The sequence below is a fragment of the Trichechus manatus genome, unplaced genomic scaffold (assembly GCF_000243295.1).
Source record: "Trichechus manatus latirostris isolate Lorelei unplaced genomic scaffold, TriManLat1.0 scaffold00072, whole genome shotgun sequence".
In the NCBI taxonomy this organism is placed as follows: domain Eukaryota; kingdom Metazoa; phylum Chordata; class Mammalia; order Sirenia; family Trichechidae; genus Trichechus; species Trichechus manatus.
In genome coordinates this window covers 8,562,680-8,581,247 of record NW_004444008.1, presented here as the reverse complement: position 1 = coordinate 8,581,247, position 18,568 = coordinate 8,562,680, and the positions used below count along the sequence as shown (strand labels likewise).

Here is an 18,568-nt window from a genome sequence, read left to right as displayed (position 1 = left end):
GAGGAGGGGGCCTGCGCGCCTCTCCATTAGAGTCCTTTTCCCCACCACACCTGTCCCTGGTCCTAATGCTTTGCTCTCCCCCTCCCTCGCAGAGAGAGACCTCGTTCCCAGGCCAGACTCACCCGCACAGCAATTAAAGTCGCCCTTCCAACCGGTGCGCGAAAAGTGAGTGCCGTTTGCTTTCACCACCGGGGTGGGGGGGGGGGGTTGAGCCGGGGGCGGTGGCGGAAGGGGGCCCGGACGGAGGTGGGGGGCTGTGCTCTGAGGCGCCACGCACCGCCCGGCGCGGTGGGCTAGCTCAGTCACCCGGGTTTCTCTTGATCCGGGAGCTGCGCACAGGAGGCCGTCCCGCCCCCGGGCGCGCTGAGGGCGGAACCGGCGCCGCCGGGTCGCAGCGCCCATCCACTGACACGGCTCCGTCTCTTGTCTTGCTGTGTTTCCCCTGCAGCTCGCTGGCCCCGCAGGAGGGAACGCCGCGGATCCTAGCAGCCCTCCCGTCCGCCTGATTAAGGGTCTTCTTTTACTTTTGCGGGGGGAGGGGGGAGCTAGGGAGGGAGGGGATGAGGGAGGAATTAAGACAAATATTTCAGACTGGTGTAAAGGACAAATATGGCCACGACGTCAACGACCCCCACCCATCGCTTTCTGCAGAAACGGGTTTGTCCCGGCCGAGCTCGGTCCACGCCGCCCCGGCCTCCGGTCGGGTCGCGCTCGCCATTCTCCCGTTGATTCTCGGTGCGGTAAAAGCCTCCACGTGCTTGTGTCTTTTTTTTCCTTCTGTCTTTCTGTATATAGAGTGATTTCAGACTGTAAATAACGCGTCAGCGAACTTGTCTAAATCATATATTTTTGTCTAATAAACTAAATGAAACGAAGCCCGCTGCTCCTGCTGCTGTGTGTACGGCTGGAGGGGGGTGGGGCTCCTGGGTCCCAGGTTCCTGGCCAGGGCCCGTTCCTGGGGCCCAGGCTTCGGGGAGAGCAGCCCTCAGGGAGGGTCTGCAGAGCGCGTTTCCAGCCAGGCAGCCGGCGTTTCCGTCCTTTCGAGGGTGGTGCTGGTCGTTGCTGTTACTGATTGTTAAGACTGTCACGAGGGCAGGTTCCAGTTGCGGCTTCATTCTTTCTCACTATTATACGTTTATCTGGGGCACGCCTTTCTCAGGACATAAATGAGTTCGATTTGAGACAGTTTATAAAATGATTTTTTTAAGTGGACAAAAGGGGGGAAAAATGAAAAGAATTTCCACTCAGGTCCCCAAAGGATAACTTCGGGTTCGCAATCAAAGTATCACTAGTGGCTCAGTGGTGCGCGGTGGCGCCGGGGCGTTTTGTGGATGGAGTGAGGAAATCATGGAGTATGAAATTTTGCTTGGAATGAATTTTTTTAGTTACTTAGTTAAATCAAACGTGGAGAAATTGAAAGACCCTTTTAAACTCCCCTAATGGGCGGACATCGACGCGGTGGGGGGCTCTCTGGGCGTGAGGGCGGGGGCCTGCAGCGGCGGCGGCTGGGGCAAGGAGAGGGGAGGGGGACAATGTCTCCCGGGGGCACCCCTTTAAACCCCCGTGCAAACGACTGCGTCCTCCCGTCCTGCGACGCGCACCCCCAAGTGAGCCCAGGAGTAAATAACCCCCCAGATGACCGAGGTCCGGGCAGCCGGGAAGGAGGAAGCTGGGAGCGACTTTAGGCGACTATGCGGGATAGGGCCGAGTCGGAAATGAGCGAGTCGGAGATGGGCCAGGAGAACTGCAGCGGGTCCTCCAGAAATCCGGGCCGCTGCCGCGTCTCTGGGACAGGCCCTCCGGGAGCAAACGACTTTGTGTTGATACCGCGCAAACGAAGAGAGCAAACCTTTCCAAAACTGGCAGCGAAGATGCAGGCTGCTGGGAACAGCGGGAGCGCGAGGAGGAGGACAGGACGCCCCCCGCCTGTTCCCAAGATGCGCCCTTCGTTCCCCTGCCCGGCCCTGGCGCTGCGTCCCTCCCGCCCCGCAGGGCGGTCCACGGGCCAAGAGGTGCGGCTCGGGAGAGGGAAATGGGGGCGCGAGTGTCTGCGCCCGAGGGTTCTCTGCGGCCCGAAAGAAGGCGGCTTGCGTTGGGGATGGGGAGGCGCGACCCGACGGGGCCCGGCTTCTCCTCCAGGCGCCTGCGTCCTACTCCGGCCCCACCCAACTCCTTCCCCCCACCCCTTGCAGTCCGCTTAGAGGGTAGGGTCCCTTCCTTGCGCAGAAGCTGGAGGAAAAGCTCCGGGAGGAGGCGCGAAGGGCGCCGGGGACAGGAAAGGACAGGGCGCACGTGGGGGCGCTCGCCGGCGCGGGGCCGTGGGCCGGTGCTCAGAGGAGCAGAGTTCGGCCCGGCCTGCGGCGGGCGCGGGCTGAGTCGCAGCGCCCGGCTCCGCCGTCCGAATTGGACGGGCTCGCGGCGCCCTCTATGGGCCGAATGCGGAATCGAGGCCCCGAAGGTGCCCAGCAGGCTCCGGGGGCGTGACCAAACGCAAATCTTGGGGTGCCGGGCCTTGGGGGCCCGGTGGGCAGGAGCTTGGATTTGAGGCAGTGATTTGGCTCTGTACTTCAGGAGACCACCCACTCGTCGTTTGTGTGGGCCTGTTGGGTGGGGGGTTCTGATGGGTAGGCTGCTGGCAATTGAGGGGTGGGGTGGGGAGTGGGCGCCTAGCTTCACGCAGGGCGTGCCATTTTCCAGGGTGAGGCTCGCGGAATCAGGTGTTCCCTGTCTTCCCTCGACGCCAGAGCTTCAGGGATCACCTCGGCCCTGGGCCTCACATCCCAGAATGCGTGGAACCCTGACCGCTTGGGACAGAGGGGCCCTGAGTCCTTGGTGAGACTGCATGTAGGGACCGCCTTGGTCAGCCGGGTTCTGCGCTTCCGATGAGGAACCGCGTTCCGGAGGCACAGGCAGGCTGCTTGGGCCTCCAGAAAGCACTGGGGATGCCCTCCGCTGACCGCGGGAAGCAACATGTGGGATTCAGCTGGAGGAGGCCAGGTCTCTGCCCCCGGCCAGCCTCGGCTGGATTTTATTTCCCTGAGTCCAATAGTATGGTTCTTGTCGGTTTCCGCTCCCCGTACAACACATTTCCATTATTTTCTTTCTTCTTCGCAAGACATTTGGGAGCCCCAACGCTGCCGTTGCCGCTGCCACCCACGTGGGTCAGCACATGCTCACCTGTAGGGGGTTCGAGGCCGCAGAACCCAGCGTCTTGGACGTCGTGGAGTGTCTGGGCTCCCTCTTGGGGACTGAAGCTTCCCACTGCAAAGAAATCAGATCACCAGCCTCGGGATTGTTTTCTCCAGTAAAATTCTAGAAATGAATTTTTAATGAAGTGGCAAAGAGAATTTTTTGTTCTTTGTGCGCTGTGTTGACATCTCTTCCAGTCACTGCACGCCTGACCGCCAGCACCTCGAGGTGTCTGCCCCAGCCGCCAGCTCCAGGAACCGGCGTTTCAGCGCCCGAAGCGTCGGGCAGTGGCAAGAGAAGGTGCAGAAACCGTCTTTGCTTCCAAGGCCAAACCCATCCAATCCTCCAGAATTTCCTGTCTGTGCAAAGGTGCTCTCCTCCTCACGCCACCCAGGGAGAACTCCTAGCCAGGGTGACAGCAGCTCGGTTAGGAGCATAGAGGAAGCTGAACCCCAAAGGGGTGGAGCCGAGGGGTGTCCGCAGGACTCGTGTTTGCGACCTGGGGCTCCCCCCCCCCAGGAGGATCAGGTTCCCTATAGGAGGGACACTGTGTCCCGCGGAGGACCTAGCCTATACAGATCTTATTCTCAGGGAAAGGGGAGGGAAGAAACAGGCCAGGGGACCTTCTTCTCCCCGCTGCATCCTCAGCTAGCCCCAGGTGACAGGCCCCCTACCAGCCCTGGCCAGAGACCTGGGGACCCCACCCCAATCTTTGACCTGCTGGAGTCTCCGAAATCGCTCTGAAATCCCGCTGTCCTTCCTTCCCTGCTTCGATCAATTATTCACCAGCACATTTATCTCTCCCGCAATATGGAGAATTCATATTCATATCTCGGTTTTAGTGGTCTGACACTGATTAATGTAATACGCGCCGTGGCTCCGATGGGCCCGCCACCCGATGAATCATGCCCTATAAAGTTTCAGTTGTCCTTGTAGATGGGTCTTTGCCAGAGAGCAAGAGAGCTGGGCTAGCAGAGGGATGGGGGGAGGAGAGAGAGGAAGAGAGACAGGCGCGGTGTTCAGGAGTGCCCTGGGACGCACGCTGGTCCTAGGCCTTGACGTGGAGGACCTGACCCCTCGCTTGAGCCGGGAACGCTCGTCCCTGTGCTCCCCAGCCAGCCAGTCCCCAACAGTGCGAGATCAAGCAGGCCCGAGGACTCCTGCGCGCCCAGGGCAGGGTCGGGGCTGGGGTTGTGGCTGCCATGTGGTGGCTGGGGGTTACGGACACCATTTCGGAGAGGCTGGAGCCAGGAAGTGCCCGCGAAGCGTTAGGGCTCAGTTCGCCAGCGGAGATGTGGCTTTACGCCTAGGGTGCAAGTACAAGCCTGAAGGATGGAAGGAAACGGAACCTACGTAGGAGCGCTCCCCACCAGCTCGGCTCCACATTAGGAGCACAGGATAGGGGTGCAGCGGCGGTGGGGGGCTTACAAGGTCCGACGACCTTGATTTCTGTGCAGGGTGGGCCTCATCACAGGACCAGGACGGAGCACTGTGACAGGTGTCATCTGGGTTCTTGGGCACCCTGGGACGGGAGAGGGCGGCGCTTTTGGGTGCAGGAAACTGAGCGCGCGCGCGTTGTGACCTCCACGGCTTTCCAGGGCTCGGGGGAGCCCCCGCATCTTACGGCCTGCTGGCCTGGCACTGGGAGTGGCTCCAGATGGGGCGAGTGAAGAACGGGACTTGGGGGTCGCAAGTCCAGGGTGGGAAGCCAGGAGGTCAAGTAGGGCTGTGGAGGGGACACGAGCTCTGGGGGTGGAGACAGCGCCCGGCAGCCTGTAGTGCCGCTGAACTTAGTACTGCAGGCCTTTTGAGTGGGTTTTGGGGGAAGCAGATACGTGGGGGGCGGGCTTGTAAGGCCCCCGCGGACCTGTCCTCCCGGAAGAAGGCTTCCTGGGCTCTGGCTGCCCACCCTGAGGAGTCGAATGAACCAGCTCAAGTCCCACCACAAATGAAAGGCCCCGCAAAGATCCGCGCCCGACTTAGCTGGGGAGGGGCGCTTAGCAGATCTTCTCCCGCGCGCCCCACAGAGCCAGCGCTAATTAGGGTGCCCACATGCAAGGCCTCCGAAGGTCATCCCTCCGGGACTGCTGTCGGCATTTTGTGCCCCAGCGCCTGGGGGCTGCACACAGACCCCTTCACTGCTCCCAAGCACACCAGCTGAAAATGGTCGCTCTCAGGGGAGTACAGAGCCTAGCGTGGGCCGGGGCAAGCAGGACGGACAGATCTCAGCACCGCGTGGGCCGGGGAAGTGGACGGGACAGATCTCAGAATGGCATGGGCCAGGAGAAGCGCTCCAGCAGATCCGCAGCATCGCAGGGCCTGGGGCCCACACGACCTTCTGGGACCTGCGAAAATGTTTTAATTTCTTGAAAACAAAAACTAACAACAACAACAAAAAAACCCAGAAAACCTTTTAGGTCTAAGAAAATTTGAACATATAGCACCAATACATTGGTCTTTATACGAAGGAAATACTAAAATATAACCGTTAACATTTATTTTCAGTGGAGGAAGGGGCCCACGAAGCAAAACTGCCTAGGTGCGGCCAGGGATGGAGAGGTCCCTGCAGTGGCCTGGAGTTCTTGGATTGTCTCTAATCCAGGGGCAGAGGCCCGACCCAGTGACTTCTGCATCAGCAGATCTCAGGCACTGGGGACCCTCCAGGCGGTCAGGTGGCCGCAGGAGCCTAGGCAGCTGGCCTGCGGGGTCTGAAAAATGCAGGAGCTGCACTGCCAGTCAGCGCAATTACCTGAAACCCCAGTTCCTGGTCCTGGCCTGGTGCCCCCCCCCCGCCCCCCAAGGGAGGGCCTGGCCTGGCCTGACAGGAAGACGCCGGTGGCCTGGCTGTGGGCAGAGTGGCAGCCCTTTCTGCCCGCTGCTGTTGGGCTTTTGAAGACGCGGCGGGTGTCTCTGATCTCCTAATCCATTTATCCAGTGTCCTGAGTGCGCTGGCTGAATGCGAGGACACAATGGCCCGGCTACACAGGGGGAGGCGGCGGGGGTGGGGTGGCGCACCCTCTCCGCCCCCAACGCCGAGCCACCTTCCCCACAGCCCCAGCTGGCGCTGCGTCTTGCGCTGAAAGGCTGAACGCAGCGGTGAGAATAAGGCCGGGACAGTTTACAGCCTCTAAACCGAAGGGCTTTTGCCTTTCGTTCCTTCCCTTTTCAATCTCCCTGTTTCTCCGAGGCGTCTTGGGTTGTTTAACTGGAGGCGCTGCCAGGGATGGGGCTCTTTTGCCCGGAGAGCAGGGGTGCGTGGAGCGGGATGGCACCGGGGTAGCTGGTCACCGTCAGTCTCCGCATCTCTTTCCTCGGTGTTCCCTCCTGCTTGCTTGTTTGTCGCTGCTGTCGCTTTGCTTGTTATTGGATTTTAAACGTATGCTTAATTGCCAGCTCCTTGGGTAACTGCAGTAATGTCTGAAAATATTAAATACATCTGTGAGACGGTGGGCAAGAGAAATTAAAAAGGTACTCGGTGCACTGAATGTTAAAAAGATCTCACAATGAAGTGATTAACATTTTTATGAATAAAATTAATCACGCATTAACTCTGCGGCACAGTACATCTGAAGGCCAAATGTGCCAGCCAGCCCCCTTTCTTGCACCCAAGAACTTTGGAGGTCTCCTGGGCCCACATCAAGCATTCATCCATGAGGAACGTCAGAATATTTATGAGAAGATAAGCCAATAATAGAGATCTAAATTTCAGGCACTGATTAAAACAAAATAAAATAAACTTCCAAAAGATCACCATCAACGTGCATGCACGGATGTGCAGACACACACACACACACACACACACACACACACACACACACACAGACACTCCTGGCAAAGTAAAAAACAAACTTCATTTTATTTTTCTTTAGCAAATTCTCAACCCAAAGGAGCCCTTTCCATTTTCAGATGGTCACACCAGATCTTAGGGAGCAGGGGGTGGGGGGTGAGGTAGAGCAGAAGGTGACAGGAGTGGGGGGGGCGACTCACCATTTCCAGGACCTGAGAATGATACCTTTGCCCTTCCCGACCCTCCCTCCTGGACCCTCCGGTCCGGCATAGCTCATCAGATTGGAGATGGCCCATCCCCAATGAGGAAAATTTCCCCTCTCCCAGATAATAAAGCACGATTTCTCCTCTCCTGGTCTCCCCCTCTCCCTCTTGTCTAATCTTTTGCCACTGTGGTTTTGGGATTATTCCAGCAGGCTGTACAAAGGGAAGCGAAGGCATCTGAAGTGTCACTCTGCAGCTGTGGCAAAGTAACAGCATTTCCATTTTGTGGCTGCTCCCAGCCCATGTGTGCCGCAGAAGGTGAAATCAAAGCGGCGGGCTCCTTCAGTTCTGCACATTATTCTTCACTGCTGTGGCGAATCTCTCCAAGCTCCGTGAACCAATAAAACAACGGTCCCTGTTTGAGTTGATTTATTAATATTTACTGAGGATTTGCAAGGTCGGGGCTAAATGTCAGCAGATTGCTGGGGCAGTCCTGTGGGGAATACTTAAACAAATCTCACAGTAGTTCAGCCTCCTAACATCTTTATTAATCTTTTTTTTTTTTTTTCCCCTCTACCCTCCTGAAAGAGGACATTGAAATATCACTTTTGCAACCTTAGAGAAGATCCAGGAGAAGCTTAATAATAAAATAGTGTGCTGGCACTGTGTGCTTTTGACAGTTTCCTGGACCCTTTTCCGGCAGACAGCAGTGAACAGGGGAGACTCTGATGTTTGAATTATCACCAAGCTATTGCGACTCTCACCTGCTTCTCTATCAAATTGGTCCTGACCAATTTGCCAAACGCAATCATATTGTGTCTCTGATTTGATTCCACACTGGCTGGGCCTGCGTGGTCCACTGTGCTGATCTCGGGGACTGCCGGCTGCTTGTTCCAGGGACCTCCTCCGTTAACACGATCACAGTGTGCACTTTAGTACAAGTTCTACAATTCTCTTTAATAAGCTTCGTAATTAGTGTGGGGATGCCTCATTACAAGTCATAGCCTGTAGCAGTCCTAGGCCAAACAGCCCTGCGCGGTCTGATTTATTTTTTATCAGGCAGCCGGAGCTGTTTGGGGTTTTTGTTTGTATAATGGGGACCCGCATTAGGCCCCCAGTGTAAAAATACCACCAGGAAATTAATTGCTTCTGTGTGGATTCACCACAGATGTGTTCTGTGGATCAGAATGGGATATTTTTTTACTGCTATCCTGTGGTGAGTGGTAAAAAAAATAAAACGAAAGCTGGCAATGCAAACATATTAGCATCAATATAGATTCAGTATGGCGTAATTGAAAACACGGGCTTAAAAGGAGAGTTTGTGGGGAAAGTTCAAGTTTCTGGTGAGATCTTTTCTTCTCTCTTTCATGCAGTTTGTATGTACGTATGCATGTTTGTGTGTATGCATGCACATTGGTATGTATGTATGCACATTTGTATGTATGCATGCACATTGGTATGTATGTATGCACATTTGTATGAATGTATGTCTGCATGTATGTTTGCATCTGTGCATGCACGTTTGTATGTATGTATACACATTTGTATGTATGCATTCACGTTAGTATGTATGTATGCACGTTTGCATGAATGTATGTCTGTATGCATGTTTGCATCTATGCATGCACGTTTGTATGTATGTACATTTGTACGCATGTATACATATTTGTATGTATGCATGCACGTTAGTATGTATTTATGCACGTTTGTATGAATGTATGTATGTATGCATGTTTGCATCTATGCATGCATGTTTGTATGTATGTGTGTATGCATGTTTGTATGTACGTGTGCATGTTTGTATGTGTGTATGCATGCATGTTTGCGTGTATGCCTGTATTGTCTGCAAGTGGAAACAGCTCATGAAATACACATGTCTGGAACTTCACTTTGTTTCTGGTGAGAAACCTGCTACTTAAAATAGCACGCACCCTGTGTTACGGGCTGATACCATCCCACCTCCTCACCCCCAGACTGACATACAGAACCCCTGGCCAAGGTCGTGGGTTGGTTCTCACACCCACGGGGAGGCTCAGTGATGTAAGGACTCTGTCTCAACTGCTACTGTCAGGCTACATCCCCAAGGGAACCCAGGCAGACTCTGGGTGGGCAGGCACTGTGTACAATCTGCTACTTGCGGTTGTGTTTTTTTTTTTTCCCCCACTTATTACCAAGCCATGTAGACATTTAGCATATGGTCTCTGCACTGCTCCCTGGGCTGAAATAGAAGTGCAAAAAGCCCCCTTCCTTCTCTTTGCTATTATCTCACCAGACTGCTTGACCCCGCGGTTCTGATTAGGTTTTTAGTGACTCCTCCCACTTAGAACATTCGGAAGATGGTTTTAGATGATTCATCCCTGAATTAGAATTTGCCGACTCCTTGTTCTCTTCCTGGCCCTGTGCAGTCCATTCCCGGGGATTCCAGGTGGTCATCATCACTGCAGTCTACTTTTGCTGTTCCACCCCTTGTGGGTTTGTTTTTCTGAGAGGCGCTTGGTGAGCTTTTCTATCCTTATCCTTCTTTTTGAGACCATTCTCCATTGGCAGATTGATTTCCTTGTTCCGCTCCTTGTTGGGATGGGGCTTGTGAATTTAACTTCAGATAACTCAGTCAAAAAAACATATCCTTTGCTGTTGAGTCGATTCCAACTCATAGCGACCCTGTAGGACAGAGTAGAGACACTGCATGGGGTTTCCAAGGAGCGGCTGGTGGATTCAAACTGCCGACCTTTTGGTTAGCAGCTGTAGCTCTTAACCACTGTGCAACCAGGCTCCAGACAACTCAGCAGACAAGATTCTACTTATGAAAAAAAAAGAGAAATGTAATGATATTGGTAGTGAAGAGGATAGAATGGTGCAGCAAAATAAATACGCTTAATAAACCTAAAGACATATTGCTCTGGCTTTAAATACTCCTAAAGAAACACTAAGCATTACACTGGTCCCAAGAAAAATTAGAAACTAGAAACCAGCAAGTTGGGTTTGGAGAGCCTTATTAATTGGCAAAATTGGAGCGGTCCCTCTCGGAATTCCATTAACTTGCTATATTAGATAGTTCTTATCACAAGCAAGTGCGAGCTGCCAGGGCTCACAGGTTCTTCCAGGTAGGCTTGCTCTCCACAGATGTGGAGACATGGTAACTGGTCAAGATGAAAAGCAACGAGGCCAGGCCTGTGGGGCCCCTCCTCCTGTATCTGCACTGAAAGTCCCTGGGGGCTGCTACACCTAAGCCTCAGAGTCAGCTATGAGGGCTAGTGGGTTCTAGACAAGTTGGGGTGTGTGTGTGTGAGAGAGAGACGGAGGCCCAGGACTGATTTGCACCCTCAGTGTAATTCGTTGTTGTCAGCTGCTGTGCAGTCAGTACCTGGAGCCCTGGTGGTGCAGTGGTTAAAAGCTTGGCTGCTAACCAGAAGGTCGGCCGTTGGAATCTGCCAACTGCAGCTTGGAAACCATGGGGGGCGGTTCTATAGGGTCGCTATCAACTTGACGGGAATGGGTCTGGTCTCCTCAGTCAGTCCTGACTCATGGCGACCCCATGTGCAACTAGATCTGACCATTGTGCTTCACAGGGTTTTCTTTAGCTGATTTTTTGGAAGTAGATTGCCAGGCCTTTCTTCCTAATCTGTCTTAATCTAGAAGCTCCCCTGAAAATATGCAAGCCTCAACTGACGGTGAGTGGTATTCTCTTTCCTAGCTACCTCTCAAACCCTCTGCCTGAGAAGGATGAGGAAAGACCCTTAGGGAAGCTTGTTAAAAATGCATATTATTCAGCAGCCCTCCTCCCCCATTCCTGATTCAGCAGATGTGTGTGGGGGTGGGGCCTAGCAGTCAGCATTTTCACCCAGGGTAATTGTGAAGCTGGACATGGAGAACACACTTGGACAGACAACCTCTCTGTCGTAAACTGGGTTAAATTACTTCCTGTTAAGGAATCAGCTGACAAAAGCCTCTAGTGTCACTTTTCGTAGTAAATTAATGCCTGAACTAGAACTGGAACATTTTCAAACGTTGCAGAACCAAACAAGTTAATCTCTAACAGTGAGATTTTATTTATGCAAGCCAGAGGGAGGAGGTCCTTCGTGGCCTCTTTGTAATGCTCTGCCTCCATCTACTTTGGGGAATGTTCCCGTGGCTGAGGGCCACTCTGGTCACTGCTGACGTGTCCTTGGCTGAGCAGAGGTGCACATGGACCATGAATCTTTATTGATGTCCTACTATGTCCAAGGCCAGCATAGCCATTTATCAACCTCTAGCAGTAACAAATAGTAAAAATGCTACCTGTCCCTTGACTAATGGTGGATGTTTAAATGCATGACCGTTCCTATATTTGGTCAACAACAACAACAGCAGCAGCAGCAGGACCTCTGAGCTCTGCAGTCTAGAGACAGTCCATTTCGAGATGTCCCTTCCGTTAAAGAATGGCTAATTGTGCCACTCCAAGACCAGTTGCTGTGGAGTCCATTCTGGCAACTCCATGCGTATCAGAGTAGAGCTGTGCTCCGTATGGTTTTCAGTGGCTGATTTTTTGGAAGTAGATCCTCAGGGCTTTCTTTTACAGTTAACCTTTATTTGTGCATACCATGTTTCCTCTTAACTATTCATGAAGTTGATAATTCAAGTATTAGATGACCAGGGGCCAAGACATAGCTAACTGAGTGCATCGGGGAGAGTTTCTCATTCAGCGACCAGCCAAGCTGAGGACACCGCATGTAAAGTCCATGTTGTAGTAGGCACTTCCCATTACAGGAATAATAAAATAAGGTCTGCTGTGTCATCCAAGTCCACTGTGGTGTTGAGAAGGAGATCTCAGTGTTGACCACAGATGGTACCCAAAGGAAGAGCCAAACCAGTTGCCACTGGGTCAGTTCTGACTCATGATGAACCTATGTGTGTCAGAGTAGAACTGTGCTCTGTAGGGTTTTGAATGACTATGACCTTTTGGAAGGAGATTGCCAAGTCTTTCTTCTAAGACACCTTTGGGTGGATCTAAATCACCAGTCTTTCAAGTAGTAATCGAACACTTAACCATTTACAGCACTCAGGGTGCCAAAGGAAGGGCAAGAAAAGCAAAAGTTAGGAAATTCTTCCAGGGAAAGAACACAAAACTGAAGACGTGGTTAAAGCTACTGCACCCACTTCCCCTCCTTATTTTTCCTCCCTCGCCTCCCCTCCCTTACTTAAAATTAGAAGTAGAAAAAAAAAGTTCTTAGCCACGTTTTAAACCACCCTAGTCTATAGGGACTCAAGTTTGTTTCCTCTTGGGAAATATTTTTCCCGTTTCTAAGAAGGAAGATTTTTGAAACTCTATTAAGAGTGATCCCAAATCTTCTTGGACATTAAATATCTTTTTTAAAAACAAACAACATTTTAGTAAGCTAAATGTAAATGAATCACACACACATGGCTTCGATTTTCCTTAAAATACTTACTTTGAACCCCAAATATTTTCAGAAAGTTTGAGGTGTTCAAACGCTGTGCAGTTGGGTACACCCATCCATAATTTTAAGACGATGAATTCAATCCATATGTTTCTGATATATTTACAATAATCAGAGTCAACTGTTCATTTTGAATAGCTTTTGATGTGCACGAGGCCGTCTGAGGCTTTTAAAATAGTTCTGCAATCGCTTTTCCCTTTTGGCAGCAAAAGGGTACATCTTCCCAGAGTCACAACCTCCTTGACCGTCACATTGTGTATTGCTTCAAGTCTTTGAATTCATCAATTTTAGGGAGTATCAAGCTTGTAGAAATGTCTTGCTCATGTTGTCGTTAGCTGCTGTCATGTGGGAGTCTGACTCATGGTGTCTCCATGTACAAAGTAAGAGAGCACTGTCCGGTCCTGCCCCATCCTCACGATTAGTTGCGGATCTGACCGTTGTGATCCGTAGGGTTTTCACTGGCTGATTTTCCTAAGCAGATCCCCAGGCCTGTCTTTCTAGTCCACCTTTTCTGGAAACTCTCATAAAACTTGTTCAGCATCATAGCAACAGTCAAGCCTCCACTGACAGATGGGTGGTGGCTCTGTTTGAGGTACATTGGCCAGGAATCAAACCTGGATCTCTTGCATGGAAGGGGGGATTTTACTACTGAACCACCACTGCCTTCTTTGCTCACGTTAAGAACGTGTGAATCTCAGAAGCAGAGACGAGCAAACCTCAGGGCAGATGGCTGTCACTTCCGACATTCGAATTAGGGTGCTGATGGTCATCTGTCTCTATCATCTCCTGCCTTCCACCTACTGAGATGTTTAGATATTGGAAAATCTTCTCTGGGAAAGTCCATTGATGGATGGTGTGTCACTGATGTAATTTTCGTTTTGATGAACAAAAATTCAGTGCCGGGGCCAAGTGTTATGGTAAAAAAAAGCAATTCCCATTATGGATGGCCAAAACCTATTTTATTATGATTATACAGCCTTGCAGAAGATGATTTCAGAGTGTCTTCCCACACATGTAACCATGCACACATATGCAGATAGGCTGCTGGGAACTTAATGGGTGTGATTGATATTAGAGCTCTATGAATGGAAATGTCTCTACCTTAGACCTGAGGGATGATAATCATAGAATTCTTGATGTTTAAGGAGCAGCTGCTGGGTGCAGGCACTATTGTTGGTTTACAGTCAGCGACTGATTTAATCTCCCAATAACTTGGTGAGGTTGGTGTCATTATTCTCTTAACTTTAGGGAAAAAGGAGCGGGGATGTAGGAATCAGCTTGTAGATGCAAGCTTCTATGTGCTCCTTTATGCTTCTAAACACAGCAGCTCCACCAGGACAGGAGAAGAATTTTGGGCTATTCTCTGCCTTCCTGGTGAGCTAACAGTGTGACTATCTTTCTGAACTTTTCAGAGGTGTGGAAGTGAATTCTCTTAGTTTCCTAGGGCTTCCATAACAAAATACCACACAGGGGTTGGCTTTAAGGATAGAAATTTATTGTCTCGAAGTTCTGGAGGCTAGAAGTCCAAATCAGGGTCTTGGCCACACTGATTCCTTCTAGGGGCTCTGAGAGGGGAACTGTTCCACGCCTCTCCTAGCTTCTAGTGGCAGCGGCAACCCTTGGCGTTCCTTTGCTGCTTGTAGAGGTATCTCCTCACAGCGCCTTCACCCTGTGTGCATCTGTCTCCGTGTCTGCCCTCCTCTTTTGTAAGGCACCATTCATGGAGGATTAGGACCCACCCTACTCCTGTCTGACCTCATCAACTTAGCTGATAACATCTGCAAAGAAAAACCCTATTTCCAAACAAGGCCATGAATACAGGTACAGGGGTTAGAACTTCAGTACATCTTTATGGGGAGACACAAGTCAATCCCTCACACCTATTTACTTTGTAAGCTTTTGTAGGATGTGCAGCATCAACCGGGAGTGCATCCCTGTTCCACGATGGGCCTCTGTCATGCTCAGACCCTGCGGCTGCTCCACTAACTGGGGAGTGGAGCTGTTACGTTGTGGAGCTGGTAGGTTGCAAAGCCAACTTCTTTTTAAAATCTGGTTGTTACTATTCTCTCATCAGTAGGCAATGCTATTTTTTAGTGATGTCTTTTTATGCTGATATAAGACAAGCTGGCCCACATTTCCAACATTCTATCTGTGGGAAGAAGGTGGCTCTTGTTTTTTGTTGCCTCAGAACCTTTGAGTTTTACGTAAAATGGGGTATCTGTATAGAACTGGGTGACTGCCACAACAAATTACCCTAAACTAGGTGGCTTAAAACAAGAGGAATTTATTGTCTTACAGCTATAAATGCCAGAAGTCTGAATTTTGCTGGTGGCAGGGCTACGTTCTCTCTGAAGTCTCTTAGAGAGGACCCTTCCCAGTGTCTTCCAGCTTCTGGTGGTCCCAGGTGTTCCCTGACTTGTGGCAGCATCACGCCAACCTCTCCTCTGTCTTCACACGGCTGTCTTCCCTGTGTGTCTATTTGTCTGTGTCTCTTCTCCTCCTTTATAAGGAAACCACTCAGATTGAGTTAGGACCCACCCTACTCCAACATGACCTTATATTAACTGATAACATCTTCAAAGACCCTATTTCCTAACAAGCTCACATGCACAGATATCAGGAGTCAGGACTTCAACATATCTTTTTGGGGGACACAACTCAACCCACGACAGTGTCCATGGTTCTAAGTATTTGTGGTCTGTTCTGTTTTCCCACTTCTCCAGTTCTGAATTCCACTGAGAGCAAAGACACCTGTTCTCCTTATGTTTCCCACTGCACATCCTCTGTGCAAGTACCCAATGGAAGGGGTTGTGACCCTACTTAGGGCTTCTAGCAGAGACTTTTCCCTGCGTGGCTCTATGTGTCAAAATGGGTCCTTACGGGAGATGGTCGGTCCCATGCTGGGATAACAGCCAGGGTCCTGCATACTCTGCTGGCAGGAGCAGAACATCTTCCTCCATGAGACAGAGATTCCATCCTTCTCCCCATCCCTGGGTGGATGAAAGGGAATGTGCATGATCTCCAGATTTAAAGTCACATAACAAGTCCTTGTGCCTCATAGAGACTTTGTCTACAGAGCTCTGGACTACAGCAGAGGATGGCAAGTAACGAAAAACATGCAAGGCTTTAGATTAGACAGACCCAGGCATAGCTGAAGACCTCGCTTCTCTCTTGCTCTTGGTCTCCTTATCTGTGAAATGGGTCCATAGCAATTTAACTCCTTTTATGGCTGTGAATATCAAATAATATAATGTTTATAATCTCCCTGAGTAAGATGCCAAGCAAATTGTAGGCTATCAATGAATATTAATTTTCTTCTTTCTCTCTATGGAAGAGAGCTAGAGATAGAGAGAGAAAGAGGGAGAGAGAGAAAGAATGAAAGTGTATGCGCACACTTATCAGGAGACAGAGACAGAGCTGTGTTTATCTGGAGAAAGTTTCAGATCCCTTTCTTTGGCTCATATCCACTGACTCATGGATTCTTTAGGGCACCAAGAGCTCATCTTATGGGTATAAAAACGAACCCTAAAGAGGTTTAGTAGGCTTTCTGAGTACCCACAGTACTGCCTGTGTGTGAAGTGAAGGAAGAAGGTTCCAGCCGGAATCAATGATAGTGAGTGTGAACACACATGAACCTCGTCAAAAAAACTGCCTGAGGAAGAGTGAGACCCTGTGTTAACACATTCTACAGCACATTGGGAGGGTGGAGAAAAACGTAGTAACACAGTGAGGCAGAGAGAACAGGGAGACGGAGGGTGACCTGAACACAGCCCAAGATTTGGCTGTGGCCTCGGTAGCCTGCAGGCTTAGCATGCTCGCACCAGATCCAGCTTCTGTCCAAATCAGACCCATCTATTTCCCATTCTCCAGGGTCAGCCTCCCTCCTCAACTCTGATCCTGGTATGACCCAGCAGGTGGTTTTCATTACACGGTGGAATTGTGCCCAGGTCACTGCCATTTCTGTTGTCCTTGACTCCAAATCTCCCATTGTCTCCCCGCCTGGCCATGTGAATTGGTGTCATGGTTTTGTTCCTCCACCCTCACCATCTTTGTGCCCTGTGCACGTGAAGACTTTCCAGAATGATTGGGACTCTAAGACTTGCTCACTTGAGAAGTTTTCTCAAGGACCTTCTGAAATTCACTTCTCTAATCACAATTGCTTTGTTTCTGGATCGATGTTGTTAGCTACCATCGAATCAGTCCCGACTCATGGGGACCCCATGCACAATGGAACAAAATACTGCCTGGTCCTGTGCCATCCCCGTGACTGTGGAGTAGACCACTGATTTTTGGAGGTAGATCACGAGACCTTTCTTTCTAGCCTGTCTCAGTCTGGAATCTCCCCTGAAACCTGTTCACCATCCTGGTAACACACAAGCCTCCAGCGACAGATGCTTGGTGGCAGCACATGAGGTGTATTGGCCAGGAATCAAGCCCAGGTCTCCCACATCGAAGGCACAAATTCTACTACTGAACCACCATGGCCCTGAACTGCCACTGCCCTGGATGAATACAGGGCTGTCTACCAAAATGTATTCCAGGGGCTCCTTTTGAAAACACAAGTCCTGTGCCCGGGATTTCAGGGCATCGTTTCCTCCTCTATGACTGAGCCCTCCTAGAGGGCAGAGGGCTGTATGTAAACACCGAGTCAGTGCCATGTGTGACGTGAATCCTGGTAAATAGAGATGAGGATGAAGGCTCACTTCTCCTCATCAGACCAATCGCACATCAGGCTAAATGGCTACAGGATGGTTTGTACACCACCGTGTTCAAGAGTCACATACCCTTTAGTTATTTAAATCACACACTTCATTTTGATGGTGACGGCAGGAGGTAGGGAGTCCCTGGGTGGTGAAAATGGTTTGCCCTCGATGAGTTACCTAAAGGTTGGTGGTCTGAACCCACTCAGCAGTGCCATGGAAGAAAGTCCTGGCAATTTGCTTTCATAAAGATTGTTGTTGTGTGTCGTGGAGTTGATTCCGACTCGTAGAGACCCTATAGGACAGAGTAGAACTGCCCCATAGGGTTTCCCATGCTGTAATCTTTACAGAAGCAAATCACCAAGTCTTTTCTCCCATGGAGTTGCTGGGTGGATTTGAACTGCCAACCTTTCGTTTAGCAGCTGAGTGCTTAACCACTGGGTCACCAGGGCACCAGTTCTATTCTGTAACACATGGGGTCACTGTGAGTCAGAATCAATTCGACAGCAACTGGTTTGGATTTTCTGCTTTTGGCAGGAGGTAATAAAGGGGATGGAATGTTGAAGCATTAGAATTATAGTCAGTCCACGGGGGCAAAGTGTGGCTGAGAGGTTTAGCTAAGTGAAAGGTGTCTGGAGTTAACGAGTTAGCGACCCCCCTCTCTTACAACATTTCCACTCGTACAATGTTTATCTTTCAAATATTCCAACGAATGCGCACATGTGAAATGTTCCCACTTAAAATATTTCCTTCTCGTAGTATTTTGCTTTCTGGGTCCGCTGAGGGGGAAATAAAAAAGTGTTCTAAAGGGATTTCCCTGAATTTTAAGCATGAACACATGATTCTGGGGCCAATGCAGGCGGGTTGCACGGCAGGAGGACGCCATGCTTCCGTTTCTCAGCAGACATGCCACATTCTACGGGAACTTTCCAAGAGCCTTCCGTGGCTTGTTCCTCTTCTACTGGTGGGGAAGCAAATGAAACACAGTTTGCCATTTGCCTTTGGTCTCCGGGTGTGTCAGGAGAGCATCAGTTGGCTGAGTGACGGCTGTCCTCCAGACCAGGCGAGGGAGGGTGCCTCGGCGTAGGTCACAGTGATACTGCATTCCTGTGGGTTTTGAGGATCACTCTCTAGTTGTATCAGATGGAATGCTTGAAAAACAAGAACAACCTGGGACTGTGTTATTCCAAGTTTGGTTTCAAATCCCTCCAGTTAATGTCATCGGTGAACACAATTAACTTCTGTATATTT

At 50.7% G+C, this 18,568-nt stretch overlaps 1 protein-coding gene across 1 annotated transcript in view; it reads left to right on the top strand.

Annotated features, from left to right (window-relative positions):
• IRX1 (iroquois homeobox 1) overlaps nucleotides 1–506 on the top strand; it is a 5,495-nt gene extending 4,989 nt beyond the window's left edge. The window contains exons 3-4 of the mRNA XM_004380305.2: nucleotides 39–165; nucleotides 449–506. Coding sequence (XP_004380362.2) covers nucleotides 39–165; nucleotides 449–506 — 185 coding nt within the window. The remainder of the gene's footprint in view (nucleotides 1–38; nucleotides 166–448) is intronic.
• The last annotated feature ends 18,062 nt before the right edge of the window (nucleotides 507–18,568 follow it).